At 42.1% G+C, this 24173-nt stretch overlaps 1 protein-coding gene across 1 annotated transcript; it reads left to right on the top strand.

The window, feature by feature from the left end:
• Positions 1-2492: 2492 nt before the first annotated feature.
• Positions 2493-23876, top strand: LOC8042264 (cytochrome P450 3A24). Its single transcript, XM_029975898.4, has 14 exons — positions 2493-2572; positions 6493-6589; positions 8062-8114; positions 8201-8297; positions 13098-13214; positions 13667-13755; positions 14248-14393; positions 14491-14606; positions 16012-16147; positions 17099-17259; positions 18952-19043; positions 20310-20453; positions 21631-21793; positions 23729-23876. Exons 1-14 carry the CDS (start codon positions 2499-2501, stop codon positions 23807-23809), a joined length of 1566 nt encoding a protein of 521 aa, XP_029831758.2. The 5' UTR covers positions 2493-2498; the 3' UTR covers positions 23810-23876.
• Positions 23877-24173: the final 297 nt, after the last annotated feature.

Raw genomic sequence — 24173 nt, 5'->3', positions numbered from 1 at the left:
GCACGAACGCTGAAAATGGCATCGACCAGAAGCGCTTTTCAGAAATGGTCTACAGATCTTTTGCTAAATTACTTAAGCACCAAAAAGCATATTCATGCCACATGAGTAGTTACATGTGCTGACGCCTGCAACAGCAACTTTTCAAAAGGAGATCTAAAACAAATGGCAGGTTCCTTCAGGTCATACGAGCGTGTGGGGCATCTGTACCCACATTCCGAGCATTTTCTGCGGTGCTTTGGCAATTCGTCAAAAAATGTATTGCGTGACCCTTCGACCTTTCTTCGCCAGCTATCTTCTAATAAAAGGAGAACGGGTTTACTGGCGATATTACGAAACTAGCGAGCCGCGGCTTGAGCATAGCGAGTTGCAAAAACGGTTTTATGAAAATTCCAATCGCTTCCGTTTTTCTTTTCTTTTTTTTTTTACTTTCTTATAGTTAGGCACGTAGGCCAAGGCCGTACTTTGCGCAAATATAGATAGTTATCAGCTTCGAACAGCACGAACGGCCAGGTTCTTTTGCTGTTAGACGCGAGAAAGGCGGGCGCCAGCGCACCCGATTGCCGGCCGCGCGCCTCGCTGCACACAAGTGACGTCACGCTTGGGCGGCGGGGAAAACTGGGGAAAAACTAAGGAGAACGATGTTTCGGTTCCGGCAACAAACAAAATTATCACTTTTTTAATTAACTAGAGCGAATCTGGGAGAACGACATAGCATTTCGGAATCAGGAAGCCATCCGCATTCAGATTATGCCTTTGTATTAGGTAGTTCGAAATGTCGGCGGAGTTCCCCTTTAAGAGTACAGAAAAAGGCAATCAACATGTTCATCATCGTCGTAGCATTGTACATTGTCGTGAAGAAATTTCTGTAAATTAGTAGTACAAAAAAAGCCTGAGCGAAAATCCGCAGTCCATTCTTTAGATTGCGAGTAACCACTCAAAATGGCGTTGTTAGCGAAAATGACACTACCCCATTATTACGGAACAGTACATGAAGCACACTTTGTGCACCTTGTTGTAAATGGCTTTATTGCAGATATATCTTGTTCTGAATTTCTTCGGGAACTGTGTAATGAAATTTTCTCGAGATGTGAACTTCGCGGAAGCGCTCATCCCACGCCGTGCTGTCACTTGAAACTACATTAACGAACAAAACGACGGCGTAGGTTTCAAGGATAATGGACGCGTTGGAACTGCGAGATAGCTTACTGCTCCAAACTCCAAAAAAGGTCAACACGTTAAGGAGGATATTCAAGACGCCTGTGTTTTGCCTACTAGTTTCGCAGTGACACCTGGCAAAGAGCACCCGGAGCGCAGTGTTTCTAAAATGCGAGTGTTTTGCGGGAACAAATTGGGCCAGCGCCTCAAGTTAAGAAGCGCCACATCATTGAGATAGGCTACCCACCCGACGATAGCCCGAATAAAAAATAAAATAACCTATATGTTTGTATACAAGGGCTAAAATTTCTATAACACAAAGAATGAATTCTGTTCAAAAGTGATTCAACAGTCGTTTCAAAATGTAAGGGAGGTTTTGTTTATTAATTTTTTCACTAAATTCAACAAATAAATTGATGCCGCGTGACCTGTTGTCCCGCGACATTGTTGTATTGCACTACACTAATACTTAACACCGTGGCTTCATGTCACGTGACCTTGCATCACGGGATGTGGTCACCTGATATTGCATCAGGGCGTCAAGTCGTGGTGTAAAATCATATTCTGACGTCACCCGTCTTCAGTCGTCCCGCTAAATTTAACGGGCATATGCGCAGACGGACAGACAGACTGACAGATTTGTGGGGTTTGGCGGTTCCACTAAAAAACCGTTCATTCTCTAAGAAACGTAGGGAAACCAGACTCCTCAAAAAAAAAGCAACACTACAGCTAAGATGAAGCACTCTGCGGTCTGTATATGAGCAAATACGCTGTTCTACGTCTATGAGAGGCTCCTCAGCTCCCGATATTCGTGCCCTGTGAATCTACCGGTTTTATGGTCCTAGTTGATCTCGTCCATTCGAGTAACCCGTCTTGTCGCTGCAGCCTGTGCATACCGCCGCGATTTCGTTCCAACTCGAAGATCACGACAGGCCGGACAATTTGCGTTAGAGCTTCGGCAATCCGTCAACTATGGTATGTGCTCGACACAAATAATATAAAAATACATAACGTGTTTTTTTTTATGTTCGCGATTATTTACCCTCGTGCTCTCCTCCACAAAAAACACTGCAGCGAGCAGCAAACGCACTGAAACTCTCCCATAAGCCGCGCGCCGCCAAATATCACGTGCACAACAGTACAGCACATTGTCGCGAGATGGCAGCACGAGCACGCCCTATTCGCTGCCTTCTCATTTTGATGACTGACGGCCTCCAAGGACGACCTGATCCAGCAGGTTGCGACACGTGGTGCTCCTGTTTACGACACGTGTCCCATCGTTCTCAGTCGCGCAAGGTCGATAACGCTTGGCTATCTCCCAGTGTCTAAATGAGAGTGGCAAAATGGAAAGCCTCACAAACTTTCCGCTCGCTGCGTCCGTACTTTTAGTCGGGACTGTTTTGATCCTGCTTTACCTGTAAGTCGATGATGCATTTCTATCTTACCAACAAGATAATTGGGCAGTAACTCAATTTTACTAATTAAATTAATGTGAATTTTCTTAATGAAGTCCTGTTTCTGAAATATAATCGCTTTATAACTTTTACGTAACTCTCACTAATTGCCTCGACCTGAATAAGCTGGAATTATAATTCAGATGGTTTTGACGTGAACGACTGCAACACTTCCGTTATGCTTAAAACTATCTTTTTGTGGGACATTTTAGCACCGAAGTTTCCTTCCAAAAACACTATATCGCACCTCTGTGCAAGCACATCAATGATAGCAATTATGCGCTAACATAAGTGAAACTCTCTCAAGGGCCAGTATTCCTTAGTGCGAGTAAATTTAAATAAGTAGCACGGCGTCTTTGATCATTTGGCCCTCAGCCAGCGAATTTGACACCGGTGGTAACGTAATTTGACTTTTACGTTGAATGGCCGCGATAAGAGATAACCCTCTATCAACTGTGGGGGCGTTGAATCACAACAAGACAACTTCTATGTTACAAACAACGCATGTCACACGCACAAAAAAAAACATATCTATTGCTGGTTTACCCAAGTGCCCCAGCGCGCGCCCGACGAATGTGGATACTGTGTTCCCGGCTGCTCTCCCTTCGAAAAGCCTTACTGGCCTCACCGCGGCGTTGACGTCCTCTCAATCTGTCCTTTTTATAATTAATTATCTATGTTTATAAATTCCATTGTACATCTATTGTTGGTAAGTGTGTTTATTTCGTTCTGCGTGATACATTTTCCTTTTTTTAATATTTGGTGCTTTTGTATCTATATTGTGTCGTTTTGTCATTGTTTGTGTCGGTTGCCGTCATATTTTGTGTTAAGCTTTTATATATAGTGTTTTTATGTTTATTATGTTGCTGCTTACATCGCTGCCGACCTGAGTCCTACTATTGTCACGATGCTCTATTGGCCCTTTCTCGCGAGAGTTTAAACATGGCGGCGCCAGTGTGCAAATAGCCCTCAACCACTTCCGGTTCCGAACTATACGGTGGGTTTCGTTGTATTTGCGAAATCAAATATACACGCTATCGTTTAGTCATGCCCACTTATAGCACTGTCAGACCTAATTCACTCTTATGATAAAAGAACGACGAGTAAAATATTTGTAAATATACGGGAACCCAGTAGATAGCGCCACTAAGTTTGTTGCCACAAAAAAAAAAAAAAAGGCAAATAACGGTTTATTGTCACTCATGCAGTCTCGAGAGAGCTCTTTCGTATGTCCATGCACAAGGCACCAGTCTAGGCAGAGCGACGACGAAGCAATCGCGACGAGGGATCTCACTGCACCTCGAGCTGGCCGACCGCGCTCGCTCTGCTAAAATGGGAGACTCAAGAGTCGTTAGCTTGCTGAAGATGCAAGACGCTGCTTCGTCATCGAGAATGAAATGCACTGTTAACGCCTGCAAATCCGTTCAAGCGCTCGGCGTACCCTACACAGCGCCTGTAAACGCGCGCCCCCGCTGCATCACTACCTTCTGTCTGCGAGCTCCGGTGGTTCATCATTGCGGGGATTTGTGCCCCGTTGCAGGCACAGTATACGACGTTGCCAAGAGAAACTTTACTACCGCGGGTCTCAAATAGCGCCCAGGCTCTTTAAATCGACCGCAAAAATCGGTTCCGTAACCTATCGCGTTATGATTTTGTACAGCGTTGGCCACAGGTGGTGCATTTTTTATATAAAATTCGCAAAGACCAAACTCACCTGAGGAAAAAGTAAAAAAAGAAAAATACTTAACTCCTATGGTAACGCAGCGAAGCCACCGGTTTTCAAACCAAACGGCGCCCTATGGTTTGAAGACCAGTGGCTCCGCTGCGTTTCCATAGCAGTTAAGCCTTTTTTCTCTTTTTACTTTTTCCTCGAATAAGTTTGTTCTTTGCGAATTTTATAGAAAAAATGCACCACCCGTGGCCAACGCTGTACAAAATCGTAACGCGCGATAGGTTACGGAACCGATTTTGCGGTCGATTTAAAGAGCCTGGCCGCTTTTTGGGACATGGGGCAGATCAACGTTGGCCAAAGGTACTGACGTGAGAGCATAGCGTAGTCAACCGTCTAGTGTTTAATAGAGCCCTTGCACTGGTGTTCGGGGCGGCTCTTACGAGCGCCAGGCGTGGGTCAAATAGACTACTCTATCGGGGAGGAGATCGAACAGTCACGCCTCTAGCGGTAGGCCACCGTGCGATAGGCTTTGAGTGTGGAGACAACAAACCGTTTTGTTTTTTTTGTTTTTTTTCATCCTATAAATTGAAGACGACGATTTGGAGGCCGCTCCTCGTGCTACTGAAGCACTGGTCAGAGCGGAGAGCTCGTGCCCGGATCGTGCTAGGTGAGGTTTAATTTATTTCGTATGCTGTGTTAGTAAACACCGGGCTGTGAGGACAAGAAGCTCGGTAAAGCGACCCCTATATAGTTCAATCTCTTGCACAATAGCGCGATAGAGCGTCGTGACAACAGTACTCACTTCAGCAGCGGCGTAAGCAGCGACGTGATATACGTCTACGCGTGCACAAAAAAAAACACACAAAATATACGAAAACAAATCAGCACACAGAACGAAATTAATACGCTTACAGACAATACGAATGCACTGACATAATAAAAAAAAATAACTAACGCTAAAACGAAATATTTAGAATACTTCAACGCCGAGGCAAGAAAATCCAAAAGAAGAACAGCCAGGAGACGAAAACACCGTACCCACTTGGGTACAACAGCAATAGGTTTATTATTCTTTGAATAGTATCAAATCTTATTGTAATTATCTGCCTCTAGATCTACCTTAGTATAAATTTACACACAGCACATTTGCAATTGATAAATCAGTTTTAATTACAACTATAAATACACTCAAGAAACTGTCACTCATGTACAAATTAGCTATGTCAGTATCATCGCAGGCGGACTCAAAAATATTGCACACTAATCGCGGATCAGCCGACAGTCTAGTAAACACAAAAAATAAATCAATAAGATGAGCGGACATTCTGGAGAACGCCATAAAAATATTTAAAAAGCACTTACTTGATATTCGAATGGTTAATTTCCAACGTCGAACATAAATAACTAATTAAGAATTAATCGCGCAGGAATATAACACTAATTTAAGCTAATAGCTACACGTACCTATATAAGAGCCGTATTTGAAAACAATAGGCTACAAAATGAAATCGGGGAGGATATATATACAATAATTTTTGTGCACTTTCTATTAGTCTAGTTCGGCACTCAGGCACTCTCAAATAAGCGAGGCACACTGAAGATGTCTGTGCGCCCACAGAAGCCCTGAAGACTGTATATTTTTTTAATAAATAAATCCCAATTATTGACAGGTGATGATATCAAGTAAACTACGTCCACCCAGGAACTCCAATTATACTCCAATCACCCCAAAGCTGGCAGTGCGACGGAAGCTTTACCGGACCAACCCGCCGCCTTTCCTGACCTCGCTTTCTGCTCATGGTTAGGAGCGAATGCGTGGTCACTTGGTGTCGAAAGATCGACGCATGACTGGTGTAGCGGACGTGTTGCTTACCCGGCATTATGAGCTTAGGGGTGAACATACCATATATAGCCAATCACTTAGTCCTGCGTAATCGAAGCCACAGATAATTGAGAGTATTCGTATTGGGTATAGGAGCAAACCGAAGCGGCTGCGCGTTTGCGTTAAAGTTGCGTGCTACACGCTGCGCATGCGCGTTGCCGCCATGCACCAATCCAAGGCCGCAGTTTAGGCTCCCTCACACGCGCAGTGTGGAAACGCAATGCTAACGTAGACGCACGTGCTTGCGTTTGCTCGTATACGCAGTAAGCTCCCTAAAATGTGCGTATATAGAAAGCTTGGAATTAAGGCTTTTTTACGATGGTTTTCAGATATCTTGCCCGATTTCGAAACCACTGGAAGAATCAGCACGTCCCGCATGAAAGCTATGCGCTCCTTTTTGGACCGATGTTAAAGATGCTATATCAGGTAACCTTGTAATATCAAGCACTTCTACTTTGGCGGCCTCTTCAGCAAAAACAATGCATTGTGCATGCTTCAGACCTATTTAAAAAGCATTCATTTTAAAACGATACTACATATTTCTGCTCAAATGAATACAGGCAATCTTAATTTTATATACTTCACTGTTCGGCTTACCAGGAAATCTAATATTTTACGTGACAATCCGCTAAACATTCGAACACATTATGCGCAATATTTGTCATATCGGTCTATTTTTCATTGAAACAATTAAAAGTTCAAGGAAAAGAAAACAAAAACACTCAGGATGCTATCTTGAAAAGTATTGCGTAACTTTAAATCGTTCCTGAACCAATATTTTGAGTGAAAAGTCTTAATCGTAACGGCCTTTATGGCTCACCAGTTAGTTACAACTTCCGTTGTCGTGAGTGAGACCGTGTCCAAAATTTAAGAAGTCAAAATATAAATATTGTACAAAACGTCTGGTGCCCATTTTCGGAAGCTCATTTCGTGACGTCACGTCACCTTCCCGGCCTGGTAGGCCAGTTTGGGTAGGTGTTTTTCTCGGTCGAGGCCAGGTGACGCAACCTGCCGCCCATTACAAGGGGCATAGCAGCTGGTTACGCATCCCTCCGGTATTTGGAAACCTCGGCCCGTTCTGCGCCCTTCAAGCGTGCTATACCTGCCCGTGCCTCGAGCAAGGACCTCGGCTGTGCTATGCCGACGTGCGGCAACAGCAGCAGCAGCAGCACAGTACACTCTAATGAGGAGCCGGAGCATGTACCAAAAAGAAAGATGCCTAATGTGCTTCCATACAACTGCGACCCGTGCGCGTCCTCGTCGTCGTCATAGCGCGTGCTCAAAACGATGCATGGTCAACTTTTTTCTGGCCTTTCAGAAGAAACGAACACTGCAACGCGTGTACAGCCTTCATAGGTGCTCAAGGTCCGCGATCGCAGCGGTCCCCATAGCTTTGGCTTCACTGCCTTCGAGGAATGTACACGGATGCACGTTCATCAGCTAACAATATGGCGCCCCGGATACGTCAGCTCCGCCAACACTACACCCAGAAGGATTCGCTCGCACCGTTTGTTTTCGGCTGACGGTTCGCCCAATCAACGCGATCAGAGTATTTCGGTCAAGGAAACACAATGATTCGATCATGATTCATATATGTATCATTCATATCATTCATAAGTACCTAACTCCAGCAAGCCCAAATTCTCCTGCCATTTGCCAAAATACTTAGGAATCGACACCTCGTTTGTGTTATTTCCCTGTTTGACAACCTTTGAAGTGGTAGAGGTTTCATATCGTGAAAAACTAATATTTAGCAACGAAGTATACAAGGGCAACGGCATGTGGAGCTTTCTAATTCATATAAACCCTGATTTGACATTTTTTCACGCATTCAAACGAAACCGGAATTTTAATAATCATAATAGACCACCTTGTTATCTCGTTTTTCCTATACACAGCCATTTCACGATATCGACATCGAGAGATACAGGAAATATGGAAAAGTTTTCGGGTAAATATGAGACTTAAACAAAGTCAGTTTTTGTCTGTCTTGATCGCATTCTAACTGATTTACTGTTATGTGTTTCTTGCACGCAGCATATTTGAAAGTGGGAGGCCCTCACTCTTTGTCGCTGATCCCAAGTTGGTGAAGCGAGTACTTGTGAAGGACTTTTTACTGCTTCCGAACAGACGGGTATGCATCACCTGTTCTTTTTTTTTTCTTTTTTAAGATAACAACAAATAAAAACTTAACTCTGATGCCGATATTTTTTTTTTTTTTTAGACAGATAATGTATTTTCCAGCCTTCAAGTATTTTTTTTTTCTTTTTAATCTTTATAGAAGAAACCCGATAACAGGTAAAATGCCATCATCACTAAGAAACTAAAATGGTGCGACCGTTAATATTGCTATTGTGCGAGACCATCTTTTTAACAAGAGCTTCAACATTATATTGAATATTTTTTCCCCTCCTGACAATCGCAGGCACTCTAGCTTTACGTGGGGCGTTCTTCGTTACCATCGTCGAGTGCTGTCGCTTTGACAGTTGCCCATCTGTGCGTCCGTGATTGGCGTCCGTTCTGCTGTCGATGCCTCACTAGTCTGCAGAAGGGCATTGTGTATTTTCGCCTATTTGCTACTTCATAGATCAAAGCTCTAGCTCGGCGAAAAACTAAGAAAAAGTTGTTGTAATTGTAATTTAAATTTTTTAATTTTTGATGTTGAACCTAATGATAAATAAAATTACCTTTAGTCGAACATATTTAACTAAATCTTAGGTTACTAAAAATGTAGCTGAATTAGAATAGTTAAATTCCTGTAATTGAATCACTTCCCAATCATATGACAACCTGCTAACAAAGTCATTCCGACAAAAACGGAGCGGAACGCATTTTGCCTTATTTTCTATTTCTGGCTTCTTTTCTAGGCAGATGCATGAGCGCAGAATAATAGATTTTCTCTTACGGGCACCACGAAATTATTTTTTCAACTTTTTCCTCCTTAGCGTTGATCCTTCATTCAAAAGGGAAATGAAAAACTACGTAGTCGTGATGTCCCTGCGCACCGGGTGCGGCGATTTCAAGCTTCCACCGTGCTTTTAATGCGAAAGCATTACCTGGTCCCATGCAGCGAGCTGACGTCATCAGATTGAAGCGCGAAAACAGTCCCTAGTTTCCGCCGCGATCCCATAGGACCGATTCGCCTTCGGTTCCATTGGCTGGCGCGCGTCAACGGGGCTCCCATTGGCCGCTGCGCCATGGCCTCCCAGATCGCGAAGCGCGCGCGCGCTAGTACGTAGCAGACGACAAAGGCAGCGGACGAGCAGCCAACACAAGGAGCGGGCGAGCGGCTTGCATGCTTTCGCATTCACAACTCCTAAGAAATGCTTAGGTGTACCTCGAGCTTTTGAAGCACACCATCCAATTTATCATTCGCAAGCGATTTTAAGTACCGTCAAGGTACTCATTGGCCACGAACGCGAATACGAATATTCGTCGACAGATTGATTGTTAACGAGCGCATACTGTAGTGGGCGCTACTGAGGTGATGGTCCCTCGGACGTATGTCCATCGGACGGACGTAGTTCTCGTGTCCAATGCGTGAGCTGGGTTCGGCTGACGTGCTTGGGCACCGCGGATGCATCACGATGAGAAGGCGGAGAGCTTTTGAGGGAAAGGAGGTAAGAAATAGTCCGCCATATTTTCAAACGTTCGTATCGAAAGGCAGGCTTTTGGCATACTAACCCTCTCTCAAAACCGATATGCAGTTAGCAAAATCCTAATCTGAAATCATTTGTCCCAGTCGAAAATTCATTTCATGGTCCTTTTAATTCTTGCCATATTCAGCCGCCCTTCGATTGCAATAAACCGACGTGACTCTTTTTTTTTTTACGTAAGGCATATTAGTCGGACAGTTTAATTAGTGACGCTATACACCTTTCCGAAAATTGCCTTCTGGGCGCTGCCATTTTTGTCTACTGGGCTGTGAAAAGCGTTCTGAACGTCCACGGTATACCTCTCTCGCGCTGCTTTCGCGAAATACGAGACACTGTGCATGCGTTCATATGCCAGTGACTCAGCATTTTTCGTCCGGCTGATAAGCGCTGGAAAGTTCTATTCACCGCATTCGGTGGGAGTTGATTCCTCGAGGGCGCCATAGTATTTGGTGCCCCAGTAGACTTCCCGGTAGAGTAGTTACTTCTTCTTCAGCAACGCAGAGCGATCGGGTAAGAAGATTTTACTTCTGAAAAGTACCTGTTAAATGTCTGTAAGATCATGCGCGCATTATTTAAAGTACGAATAACAAAAAGATGCGAGACAAATGGAAAATAAGAAAACCGGAAGCGCGCAGGGGTTCACTGATAGGGGGCGGTAGCGAGCTTGTTTGCAAACAAACATCGGTGATTACGGCCAGCAAGTGTTCCAAAATGTGTATTTGCGAATCGGAACGCAAAAGAGGTGCACCCCAACCAGAGAACAACAGAAATATGTGTTGGGAACGCACGATAACAAGGCAACCAATTGCGCGCAGTCATTGGCTTAGGTCGGGGGCAAACAAACGCACGAGCTGCGTAATAAGCAGACGAACTTGCACGCCATATACGTAGCGCAAGTTCATCTGCTTCTTGCACACCTCGTGCGTTTATCCCCCAAAGTTGCCCACGTGCTTCTCATTGTTTCCCTCGCCCCGACATCAACCAAGATGACGGAAGCTTGACTGGTTGACGGAAGCCTGGACGGCAACGCAAGGATGACACCAGCTTGTCGCGATGAGGCTCGAAAAACAGCGCGAAGCATGGAGCGTCTTTTACCTGTTCTCGAGTATACGTTGCCCTTTTGGCTGCAGCTCGCCCCTCGTTGCGTTCCGACGCGAAAGAGACGCAGTTTAAAACACTACGCCGCAGACAACTACGCTCCACCCCGTCTTTGTGCGTTCCCGGCCACCGGCTAAACTAGACCAGTAATTGAGCCGCTGATTCCAAACAAACGTACAAAGACGACGAGCGCCCATGACAGTGCCCATATGGTTGGCACCAGCGGATCGTATACCGTTGGCTGCGGCCGAACTTTATGTGAAACTGTGATGCTGGAGTTTCCGCGTCACCTCCGGGAGCCCAGCGCGGCGCGGAGTTTGGGTACGAGTCCGGTGTCGTCGTTCACCTGACACTGGTCCCCCTCACGTTGGATCACAAGTCAGAACCGAATGATGACACAGTACTCGTGTGATGTCCTTTGGTAGGTTATGTAGACAATTCGCCGCTAGGCCATGCGGGTATGCGTTGGGGAGGCACATACATGCCTTGTCAGCGATCGCGAAAGTCGCTGAAGACACCGGATTTATGTAACTGAATGCTTCATCTATAAGAGAAATGAAAACTGAAAATAGAGTAAAGCCTGAACCACATGTAAGCGTTTTAGCGAGCGACGAGACGAGCGACGGCGACAGCGGCAAGGGTGGGTGACTAGCGACGGAGAATTCTCACTTTCGCTTGGGTTTTGGATTTCTAGGAAACGTCGCTCATCGCCTCGGTCGCTTGCTCCCGTCGCTTTCATGCGGTTTGCCTCGTCGCGCGACTGACCGAAAGACAGCGATTGGGTCGCCGTCGCTTGCCTCGTCGTTCGCCAAATCGCTTACATGCGGTTTATACCCAAGTTATGAATTTAAAAAAAATAATAGGAATGTGTAGCTGACCGCAGGCTTTAAAGCAGCAGACATTCTTCTATGTGTCACGACCTGGTTATGGGTATTTAATTTGTCTAGATCTAACTTTACATCATCAAGCCCCTGTTGAAGACAATACACAAAACCTGCGCTAATTCTGTACTTTAGGGAAGCACCTCGTGCATATTTAAGTATATTGATCCACAATTTAAATATGCGCAGCATACTTTTCTTATATTTCAGTGTTGTTTATGTTTCAGCAGTGCAAATGCTCATGTATACCGAGTCATGCAACTAATTAAATAACTGGGGTGTAGATATAGGATATATTTATAATATACCAAGAAAAAATTCGAGATACGCTTTAAGTATGCTTTCGACAGCGTTCACTTAAACTCGAACCTAATCTTGTCGTGCACTGCTTTTTGATAACTTTCCTAGATAAACTTAAAGGACCTCGAATGCTAAAAGAATGCCAATAAAAAGCAAAGATAGAATATGTGTCTATGCGCTTGACGCAGTATCCTGATGCAGATTAAGACCACTTACCTTAATTGTAAGGTTGCCAACTCTATAGCAGCAGATACCCCTACCCTAAGTGAGCCAAGCTAGCAGGTACACCAAAGAAAAGCCTAACTTAGCAAAAGCTTTGGCATCCTGGGCCTAACTTGGACCTTAAATAGGGTTTTGGTCCAGGCATTACCACACAATTGCCAAAGTGTGATTTCAGCCATAGATGCCAGGTACAAACCAAAGAACAAGCTGTGAAGACAAAATGTGGCACTTGTTTGGCAATTTAAGGGCACAAAGTTGCCACACAAAAACCGAACAACCAGAAGTGAAGCCTTTCTATGGCACTCGTTTGTCGATTTAGGCCCAAAGATGCCAGACGACACCAGGGTCCCTAAACTCGTCAAACACAAAGTTGGAGCCAAAAGTTCGCGGAGCGCGCCGATTGGACGTCGGCGAAAAAAGCGTGAAGTCATCGTCGTGATAGGCCAGTCGGTGCGCTCCGTCGACCTCGGCCCCAACTTTGTGTTTGACGAGTTCAGAGTTACAGAACTACCTCCACGGAAGCCCAACTTTGCCACTTGTTTGGCGAATTGAGGCCAAGATACCCAGACTCTGACCAAAGAAGCTCGAGTTTGCGTTTACATTGGGTCCTCCGGGCTTTTTGATTCCTTAAAATTCCAAGACAAAAAACAAAATTTTAGCCCGAAAAACTGTGCCGCCTGGGACGTTATGCAGGAATTAGGCAGCTTGATTTGAAGATGACCTAGCAAAAAAAAGTAAAATACTATATTAATTTGCAATATTGTGTGCTTCAAACAGACAACAAAGTTTCTTCATCCGTTACTGGACAATATGCTGTTCGTCGTGCCATTCGATCGATGGAAGGTAATTCGCCGAATCTCAACCCCGGCGTTTTCTTCCGGGAAACTTCGAAAGGTAGGTAGAATATTTTGAATGACTACCACTTCATTATCTTGAAACGAATTTTCCTATACATTATAAGTTATTACGAAAGCTTTTTAACTCGGGATATCAATAGCACCAGCAACCTAAGTGTACAGAACTTTGTTGTAACAAATATTGAAATCCTATGAACCCAAATAAATTTCGCACCACTCTTTGTTGTCGCATATGTACGCCGTTGCACTATATATTTCTGACATACTTTCTACAAAATATTTCATGAATTTCGGAAACCTATCTATACCTTTAAAAAGCGTTTTTTCGCCCTGATATGGCCATCCACCTGCCTTGAATATTTAGGTTGCTTATTGGTAATGAATAACCATGTAGTTCCAAAGCGGCTGCATATATAATGTTCTGATCACTCGCTTTTTATCAAGTGCAAACATTTTAATATTTTCTTTTATGTATATATATATATATAGATGATGGTCCACGTTGAATCTTGTACGAGATCTACAATTAAGCACCTTCGGGAGGCAGCCGAAAGATGCGAAGATTTGAATCTCAGCCAGTGAGTATATTTTGCTATAGCTCTCGGTAAGTAACTTATTCACATGATGTCTTCCCCTGCTTTTCAATAGATTCTGACGCAACGTTCGTTTTAAGTTCTTAGCGGTTTGATTTCGGACAGATGTTTCAAACTAAAGATCACACCAAATTTAAGGTTTTGTTTTATTTTTGAAGTTACATTTTATCTTATAGATAATAGCAATTTCAATATATCAGAATCAGGCGTTTATTGCATGCTGCGTAACTTTGAACACCTAATTGTCTTATGCATTTTCTTTTTGGTTGAGTCATTAAAACTTCAAAGGAGAATAAACAAAAATGTTTTGAAGCATATGGCACAAAAACGTCTTCCAGGGAAGTAATAAATTTAGGTGACATCCTTACAAATGAAAGGTTAAATATTGCGGCTGAGCTACAGGCCAAGTGTACAAAAAGAAAACCTTGTTTTTGTTGCCTGGTACCAAACAACGCGTGATTTATATTTTGAATGCAGGTTTTATGGGAACTTCACACTGGATCTTGTGGCGCGATGTGCATTTGGGACGATGCTTGAATCGCATTCCGACAAATCAAACGAGTTTGTTTCCTACGGAACAAAAGCCTTCGGAGAAGGCATATCATTTGCAAGTGTGATCTTCTGTGGGTTTCAAGATATAATTATTATTCTAATTAACTTATCTGTTTATTCTGTTCCACTAGCTACAAATAAGTGTATGATATTATTTGTTTATTTCAGTTTTATGGCCAGGGTTGGCAAAGCTTCTGAGGTTGAAGTTCTTCAACCAGAAAACGTTGATATATTTTAAGAAGCTTAGCTTGAGCGTCATGAATAACAGACGTCGAGAAAGAACTGTAAGCAATTTTGTGATTTATTATTTTTATTGGAACCTTTCCTATATCCCATGGTGTGCTAATATTTCTTATACATTGTAACTTTTAATGTAGTTATGAGTATGGACGTTGGCAGTTATATGTATTAGGTCCTCCATCACGTGAATTGCTTTTCGCACACCCTTATGAAAATGTGGCCCATATTTCTAGGCTTTTATTTTTTGTGTGTGAAGCTAGCCCTAATTATGATGTGAAGATTTAAATTCAGGGCACTCAATTAGTCAGAGATCTAACACAGCAAAGCCAAGTTTCAGAAATTTGAACCTTATCGCCTCAGAAAAGGCATTATTGAAAATGGCTAGTTAATGTCTTAGTACAACAAACAGGTCATAATCGCAATATTAAAAACAAAACACGGTTCGGCTCTTGAGTTTACACTGAAATATATTATACAATCACATTGAAAAGAGATGAAGATATTCCTTTATAACTACGGCTGGGCGATTTTTGACAAAAAAGATACAACGTTTTCACCACGCAGACGTGAAACAGTGCACAAAGATCTAGATGAACTTTTGGACTAAAGTGAAGTGTAGGGACGATATTTCTAACTCAAAGCGAGGCTATGGGGGTATGTCTCGGACACTTCTACGCCGTACGAGTTTCCGTTGGAGCTCTTCGCGTTTGCAAATGTGAATGTCTTTGAACAGTTCTAACTTCTGAGCTACACAACGAGGTTGATTTATAATCAAAATTGTGCAGGAACGGCGCCGGTTATCACATATTCAACAACAAACAAAAATTATGCATATGCCTTTTTTTATGAAGTATTTTGCATGGAAACGAATGACACCGATTAATCGATTAATTAATCGATTTATGGGGGCAAGAATCGGGCACAAATTTATGATCGACCCCAAGCCCCATTAGGAAAAAGGGAGGATGTGGTAGTATTTCGTCTGAAGACATTTTCTACCCACGTGTTTTTATTTAATATGGCCTATGAGGTAGGCATTGTCCAATAGGCTTGTCTTTGTCGTTATTGTAGACTGATCGTTCCAGTATATACTGCATATTTAATTCAAAATTCCTCACAAAATAGCTCCTAAATATATGTGTTCAGCAAAAAAAAAATATTCTGTAAGAATATCAACATATCTTATGCCAAAACTTTTGCCCTTTTATTTAGAGGCACTGGCGCCCTGTTAAAACCGCAATACTCTTATTTGTAAGTAGAAAAGAAAACTTAAATTTCTTATTTGACTGACTAAATAAAATTTTTCATTCAAGAGAAAAATTAACTGCTACAGTTTTTCATTTTTATATATTACATTATTATGGCACCTGAAGTTGCCAGCATAAACTATTTGTACATAAAAAAACCTCTTAGTGTCCTCAGTATCAGATCCTCATTATATATTTCCAGAAACAAGATGATTTTCTACAACTGATGGTTGATGCCCAAGAATCAGACATGCTATTTGGAGATGTGGAGGAAGAAAAATACAGCGATTTCGATCATGATTCTCAATTTCAGACTGACAATGCTATGACGTCGAAAAGTAGGAACTATTATTCTGATATTAAAATTTTAGTTCAATAAATAGGCTGGAATGTGGTCCTACCTCCATCAGCACTCGCCTTTTGGCAGCAAACTAAAAAATAGAACCATCGCGCGTTTTAAAACATATATACTTTTAGGGTCTAGAATAAAAAATTTCGATATATATTTTCTCAGTAGTGTGCCAAAAGCTAATTAAACATACATCGCTAAGATCCTCCGCATATTAAGACATCATTAACGTGATGATTATGCACAGTTCCTCTCCCCGTATGTATCACTTTGTTAACGTCATTTCTCATTGTACCTAAATGTATTGCTTTTTAGTACGGTACTTCAAACACTGAACTAAAGAACTTATGGATCAATTTAGTGTTGTGTAAAAACTGTTAAATTATTTTCAGTTTAAAAAATCTTAGTCCCAATAGAAAAAAAAACCGCGCCTCGGGGATTTCTCTTACTTTTTAAAGGGACGGAATACCCTGGGTGTGTGTTCGTTGATGTCTACTGATGGGTCACTAAGTTTATTTCTTCAATACTTTTATATAATATTTTTTTTAACACACGAATAGACTTTCTAATAATGTGCAAGTACCCGAGAAAGAATATCACCATGAAGGTAAACGCTAGAGTGCTATAAGTGTTTAGAATTTTACGATTGCTTTAGAGAGATCGAAATGCGAAAACGCTGTTGAACTTTGTGGGAGCCCAGTCACAGAACACATTTCTTTCACTCAGAACTACATAATATTTCTGAAACGGCAAGCAGTGCTTATAGTCTTGAGGACGCGCTACTTACGCGTCTTTTATGTAATATTTTATACTTTTAATAACTTGGCAGATTCTGTTTCTTTGTTGTCAGAAGCGCTTTGCAACTGGAAAACCTCCAATGTAAACTCAAATTCGCTGACGACTTGCATAATCACTGTGACTAATCTTTTTGTTTCTGCAGTTCTTAGCGAAGACGAAGCATTGGCTCAATGTATGACTTTTCTTTTGGCTGGGCAAGGCACCACGCAAATGACCATCGCCTTCACGCTCTACCTGTTGGCATTGAACCAAGATGCGCAAGAGAAACTACGTAAAGAAGTTGACGGCTGCTTCGAGAAACATGTAATTTACATTTACCTCAGTTTCACCCATCTAATGTCATTATTAATAGCTTTTCCATGATTATACTTTAACCCGAGCGCGTCATTTTGTTAATAATAGCTTTATTCATCATTTATGTATGGTGGGAGTTTAAGGCCAAGTATGTCCAAGCAGTTTCGCTGGTCCTCATCCCCCGTCACACAAAGGGTAGTGGCGATAGAAAAAATGGATAAAAAGAACACAATAAATTATACTATATTACAAGGTACTTCCATCATGAAAATAATGTAAACGACCAACAACGTGGTTAATGTAGCTTCTGTAGCCTAAAAAACTCGAGTGATAGTATGATACAGTCACGAGCCGGAGCGAACCACCTTAAATAGTGCATTCTTGTGACAGGTGGTACTGAGCTGCTTGAGCTTCAAGTCAGGATCGCAATCAGCATATATATATATATATATATATATATATATATATATATATATATATATATATATATATGTGTGTGTGTAAATATATATATATATATATATATATATATATATAGCTCTGCGAGTACATACCAGTTGTTTTTAATTTTGATATACTTTTTTAATGGGGTGGCCATTAACAGGCTTCGTCTGCAGTGCGTGTTTATCGGGCTCATAAAACCATATATGTGGAATAATCGCCATGAGCATTAGCGTTTTTAAGAAATATATAGATTAGTTTCATTTAAATTTTTGTTTCACGTGAGAATTATTTTAACGTGCTTATTCTTTAATTTGGATCAAATTATTACTTTTCACATTGCGAAAACGAGCTTTGAGGTACTCATCAATCGGACTGTGATTTTTTTGGCCGATTTCCAAAATGGATCCAAACGAAGTGCCGCTTGCCCTTCCCGCAACCACGCGTAGAAGAATTGCGTAATCTTGATGGGCAGTAGTGTGTGCTTGATGATTGACATTAAGCGGGTGAGATAATGGTGAGTTTTAGTATTGCGTATACGAGTGAATGAAAGCACCGTAAGCGCATTCATTTTAGCATTGCGTACTCCTCATTGTGCCTGAACGGAGGCGGAACTGCTGTTTTGGATTGGCTCATGGCTACGACGTGCATGCGGAGCGTGGAGCACGCAATGCAACCGCAAACGCAGAGCGCTTGCATTTCCTCCTATACGCAGTAGTAAAACTCTCTAATGATACGGTGCCCAAAATGAGTATTTGGCGCTTAACTGTGGGCAGGGCTTGCGGCGCTTCTGCATCAATTTTCGAACTCTGGTCACAAAAACGCTAAAGCTGATTGGTGGCCACCGCAAAGACCTTCGCCTCCTCGTAAATTGTTTAAGTCGTTTCAAATTTTATTCATGATTTCCCTCGAAACCAGGATGGCAACATTCCCAATAGAGTTAATAATTAAGATTGTAATTAAGAAAGTTAAGTTTCTTTGACAAGTGAGTGATCATAGTGTCCATATATAAAACCCGGCGAGCTGGAAACGCACTTTCTCGTTTGCAGATGTCTGATGTCTGGTTTCTGAATACACAATGTTTAATAGCACTGAAGCTTTTGTTTTGTATCTTACCCTCTAAAAGATGGAAATGTATCTGCAGTGTGATTGGTAGAATGTTGGCTTTTATTGATATACCATCACGGGATAAAAAAAAAGCGTTGATTTTATAGTTTTTTTTTTATACTCATGCTCCTTCTTGTTTTACATTTTTCATAGGGGCCAAATCCAGATTGCGACGTAATATTCAAGCTGCAATATCTTCATGGAGTTGTTTCTGAAACATTAAGAATGTTTCCACCGGGATCAAGGTGAGGTTGAGCGGATGGCTTCGCATTAGAACACTTATCAGTATTTACACAAATATTTATCGATAGCTATATATCCTTTAATATCTAATATTGCTTAATGATTAGGTTAAGATATAGTTAATATCTTCGTTTTCCTTTTTATCCAATCATTAGTTATGTCTCCATATGTGCTTCACTCGACATAATTATTTAGCTTTTCTGTGCATGCATAGTTATTGCAGTCCAATTAATATTGCCAGAAGAATGTAACTGAGTGAACGAACTAGCACTACCAGTTCTTCAGATAACACATCGTAATAAACTCCGGCTGGGCTGAAAGATTTTAATTAAAGCTCGTGGTTTGCTTCGTTTAATATTATTTTGCTTTCAAATATTATCTCAAAACAACAGCTTGGTGACAGCCTCAGGTGTGCCTGGAAAAGGACTAGTATATATTGAAAGCGATGTCGAAAATATTTCGATGCCGACGCCAATGAAAGTCAATAAAGAATGAAAGGCCTTGAAAGATTGTAGAAAGGGCAATACTTCTTGTTCATAGCATTTTCAAAGTACAGGTTGTACCTCACGTGTGCGAGTACGTTCTGTCGTTGTTGGATTACCAATGACATATGAACTTTTTAAAGAAGTAGCTTTCACTCAACCTCCGGAGCCGCATATGTACAAAATGTGTAGGTCCGTTGGTTTGTAAGCGCTAAACCATCTTGAAGAAAAAGAAACGGCGACCGGTTCCAAGGATTTATACCCGGTCACCGGCGTGGAAACCAAACGCGCTGCTGACTGAGCTACGGACCCAGATCGCAAAGAACGGGTGGAGCAGAAGCATGTGGTGTCAGAAAGCGCGGGGAGCAAAGGGGGTGGAATAGCAAAGAAAGGAAGGAGCAGAAACAGGTGGTGTCGAAAGAGCGCGCGGAAAAAGGTGGCCTGGAAAGGGCAGGAAAGCACGCTTTCTCTCTCTTGGTGACCCACAAAATGCAAAGCAAATGCTTTGTTTACGGCAAGTGCTGAAGGTAACCACGCGCAACGTCACAACGAAACAATGATGTGTCGTAATATGTTTCCATATAAGACCCTACACTAGATACCACCTGATCTAAGACCACCACCCACCCCAGGCACCGAGAGGCTAATGGCCATCGTGTTCTAAGCACCACCCGCACTAAGAGCAGAACACGCCCTATAAAGCTATCACATTTGAACGGGCTTGGCTGAATGACTAAACAACCAGCCAATTTGTCATTCACATTTCGCGCATACGTCTCTTTGAAGGCATGAGCGAGAAGCCACAGAAGATTATGTCCTCGGCGACACGGGGATCAAGGTGCCACGCGGCTGCGTCGTGGTTGTGCCGGTTTACGCCTTGCACCATGACCCAGAGTACTTCCCGGATCCGTTTACTTTCAAGCCTGAACGGTATTTATTTATTTATTTGACTACCAACATCGCCTAAAGAGGCATAATTGTAAAGGGGGGGGGGGGGGGGGGGGGGAGACACAGACAGAAAAATTATACACTAAAGCAGAAAGTAAATCAGAACAATAAAATAAGTAATACACGATAATTAAAAGAACCCTTGAATCTTTTGACAAAAATAAATTGTGCTGCATTACTACTTATTATTATATGACATTTATTTTGCACTAACGCCATCATGGTTGTCACCTAATATGTTGACATTACTTTACTACAACTTTTGTTTCTGAAGTCAGTAGCATAAGGAAATTGTTCACGAGACTGTAGCGCAGGTATCTGGTTTCTTAAGAGTGGCAGTTTCGTTCCGATATTCTGGTCCAGGCATTTTAGCTTATATCATTTGTAATCTAAGAACCGCACTGTAGTACGTCTGGCGGGTTACTGATTTCTGGCTCATGCATCCCACGTGATTCTTCTTATTTCATAAGATAAGCTAATTAGATATTAAATTAATTTTCGCTCAAGAATCACTGACACAACGTTTTTGTTCCAGTGCCAGTTGGTAAAACATGGCATGTGTATACGTTTTTCGTAAGCAGGCAAACCTATAACGCTTTCGGACCAAAAATATATACTATTTTTTAACTTCAATTAAAAACAATGAATGCACATTTGCAGATCGCAACACTAGCCGCTGCTGACATTGTTTCATTTTTAAATTTTACGCACAGCTGAATCCCTCCTTCCACCGATGAAGTCACTTTCAAATGGAAAAGCGTACATTTCGCTCCATGTTTACCCATAGTGTTTCCACTAGGGATCGGATCAATTTCGAGTATCTAAAATACTCTTTCTTTTTTTTTAATTGACCCTATAATATTTTTCAGCTAATAAGCGTAGGAATATTATTGTCTGCGACGTACAATAACCTTTACGCATTTCATTCTCGTCGAATGCATTCCGGAAACTCCCCTGAATTCCTCAACTTAAAAATCGGTTGCATTCTCCTCCCCCTCAAAATGAATTGATCGAATTTCGATGTCGTGTAACATACAAAGGTGTGCATAACAAGTGGCGAGTAATGATGACCGAGCATCGCTTCCCATTTGAGCTCTTTGATAGACGTTGGGAGAGAAAATAAAAGAACGACAACTTTTTTATTGCGTGTTCTCGACAGGTTTTACGGCGAAAATGCAAGTTCCATCCAGCCCTACACTTACTTACCTTTTGGTGCCGGTCCAAGAAACTGCATTGGTCTTCGGTTAGCTCTGCAGGCGGTGAAGTTTTGCCTCTTCCACTCCATACGGCACGCAGAATTTGTGCGCACGTCCAAAACAATGGTGGGTCCCAAATAATATTTGCTTTATTGATATTTAAGGAAAACCTGGAGCGGTATTAAAGAATGGTCTTTTTAAGCCTTATGTCCGGACATTCAAAAGCCAAACAGAATATTAATTTGAAACGCTGAGCACCACTAAAAGCGATAATAAAAGGACAGCGACGTTTCCTCTTCCTTGTGGTTAGTGCGGAGAGCCAAGAAGAGGGGATCCGAGAGAGAGCATAACGTCATAAAAAGAGCTTTCGGTAAATGCGCCAGCTTTCCTGACAGTTTACTGAACACTCGCAACAGGATTTGTATTTTCTCCTTTTTCTTAGGTTTCTCGCTCACCTGTTCGTTAAGGTTGTCAGCTCAGTTGGCATTTTCTTTTTGCGTACTTTATTTACCTGTGTATGTGGCTGTGCTCTTCTGCCAATTTCTATCCAGCTCGATCTAAAACGCCATTTTTGAGGGCGGAAAGGAGCACACGCTCAAAGAGCAAGTGCACCTCAAGTGACGGACAAAGCTCCGCACGCGCGCTTAAACTTTTTGTGCAGGCACGTGATTCGTGTACGGGAATTGGCAAGCGCTGGGCAGCCGGGGCTTGGATTTTCACATCACGGCTGGTGACGTTCACTGGCTTTAGTTGCCTCTTTGATTTTTAAGATTTTCGGACTGAATGTTTCCCGCAAACGGGTTCAAGAGAATTCAGCAAGTCAGTTTTTATAAACTTCATTATCTTTACTTTTTAAAACAGTATAATTTTTCAAAATTTCAAGTCACGTCACGAAATGCGAACAGCGGAGCTTGCGGTCGTCAATACATGCTGCGCAATCTAGAAACAACTAGGTACTGATAAAATTGCGGAGTGGAAAGAGGGGCTGCGAGGTTGTGTTCACGACGTACACCTCAGAGTAGGCGCACACCAACTTCCTTCCACCCCGCAGTTATGCCGCAGTGCTATCACCTCCCAGTTGCCTCTACGTAGCGCTGCATGTATCAAAGGCCACGGACTTCGCTGCTCGCATTTCATTGGTACTCGATAGTAGATAACAAAAACTGTATAAAACACCTATATTATCCGGCTCAGTAAGGGTAAATTTGTGAGTTTTAATTTACATTTTTGCTATGTCTCCGAGGCACGATCGGGGGTCGGCCATTGTGAAGTCAGAGTAACTTCAGCTTGTGCTCACAGCTTCTAAGATAACAACTGTGAGGTGTTTGCGACGTGCGTCTAGTGCGACGATTTTGCCTATTTTGCTTTACCGACGAAACATTGAATGTCCCCAGGGCAACAACACTTACGTATCAGAAATATATGGAATTTGGAAGAGATTGATAGTATGAGAACGCTTGTACTCACTTTCTTGCGGAAGAAAAAAAAATGCAGAAGGCTGTCAACGACACCCATAATGTGCGGCGTTATGAGGGTTGCGCTGAAAATGATAAGGACCACCTGAAATTGCGCTTCACCTTCAAATTCAGTACGGTGTTGTGGTTTCGGAAAAAAAGTTGTCCTAATAGAAGCACTGAGTGAATGGTACTACAAATAGGATTCTCTTGTTGATTGTGAGCTTGTTGCTTCGTGAGGTGAATGAGGGGCATAAACAGGACGTTCCACGTCACATGGCATCTCATAGCGGACCTATTCTATAGATTGATCATGGATTAAAAAAGCAACCTTTGAAATATTTTTGTTGGTGCAGGCCGAATATTAAAACGCTGGGTTACGTCGTGAACATGTATATTTAAGATGATCAACAAATAGGCAATCATTGCTTTTAGAGATGCGTACTTTAGTCTTCGTCAGATCAAAATGGATCCTTGCCTTGGTTGTTTTATTTTTATTTTATACTACTCTTACTTTTTTAATCTATAGTTTAATTTCCATTTGTGACAAATTTAGACTGGCGTCCCATATAAAGGTTAATAAATCACATCCTTCATTACTTTTCAGGTTCCCTTGAACTTTTTCAAGGGCTTCGGCATCATAAGCTCCTCAAATGTGACGGTCGGAGTGAGAAAACGTAGCGTATAATTTGGTTCGTATAAGCGTTTGATAATTGTAAAATCCCTTTTTTTAAATTGTGTTTTGTGAATTGTAATTTCTGGTTCATATATATAAACAAAACCTTTTTCTAAGCTAACTGTTGTTTTGTCTTTCTTCTCTTACTCCGTATCCGCTTGAATGATGATTGTGCCTTGTACTATCCTTAATGTGCCAGAAATATTAGAGATCCATACATGTTGGTGTGTTTCTCTAATAGAACCAGTTACCACTTCGTTGGTTCTGCTCTAACTCAGTTTGAATATGACTGCAGTGGTTCGGCCCGGGTTCAGAACCGATTGACTTGAAAGTTAGGTAATAATTGCGACCTCCAATTCGCTTTAGTACCAGTTCG

The sequence above is a fragment of the Ixodes scapularis genome, unplaced genomic scaffold, assembly GCF_016920785.2.
Source record: "Ixodes scapularis isolate PalLabHiFi unplaced genomic scaffold, ASM1692078v2 PGA_scaffold0__279_contigs__length_252992795, whole genome shotgun sequence".
NCBI classification, from domain to species: Eukaryota; Metazoa; Arthropoda; class Arachnida; order Ixodida; family Ixodidae; genus Ixodes; species Ixodes scapularis.
This window is presented reverse-complemented; position numbering and strand designations above follow the sequence as displayed.

What these genes read in the sequence shown, in the direction of transcription:
- LOC8042264 (XM_029975898.4), top strand. Translation starts at nt 2,499, where the DNA reads ATGGAAAGCCTCACAAACTTTCCGCTCGCTGCGTCCGTACTTTTAGTC. An exon ending in GAAGATTTGAATCTCAGCCA is followed by an intron (nt 13,756 to 14,247) that starts GTGAGTATATTT and finishes TTTTGAATGCAG; the next exon opens with GTTTTATGGGAACTTCACAC. An exon ending in ATGTTTCCACCGGGATCAAG is followed by an intron (nt 19,044 to 20,309) that starts GTGAGGTTGAGC and finishes GTCTCTTTGAAG; the next exon opens with GCATGAGCGAGAAGCCACAG.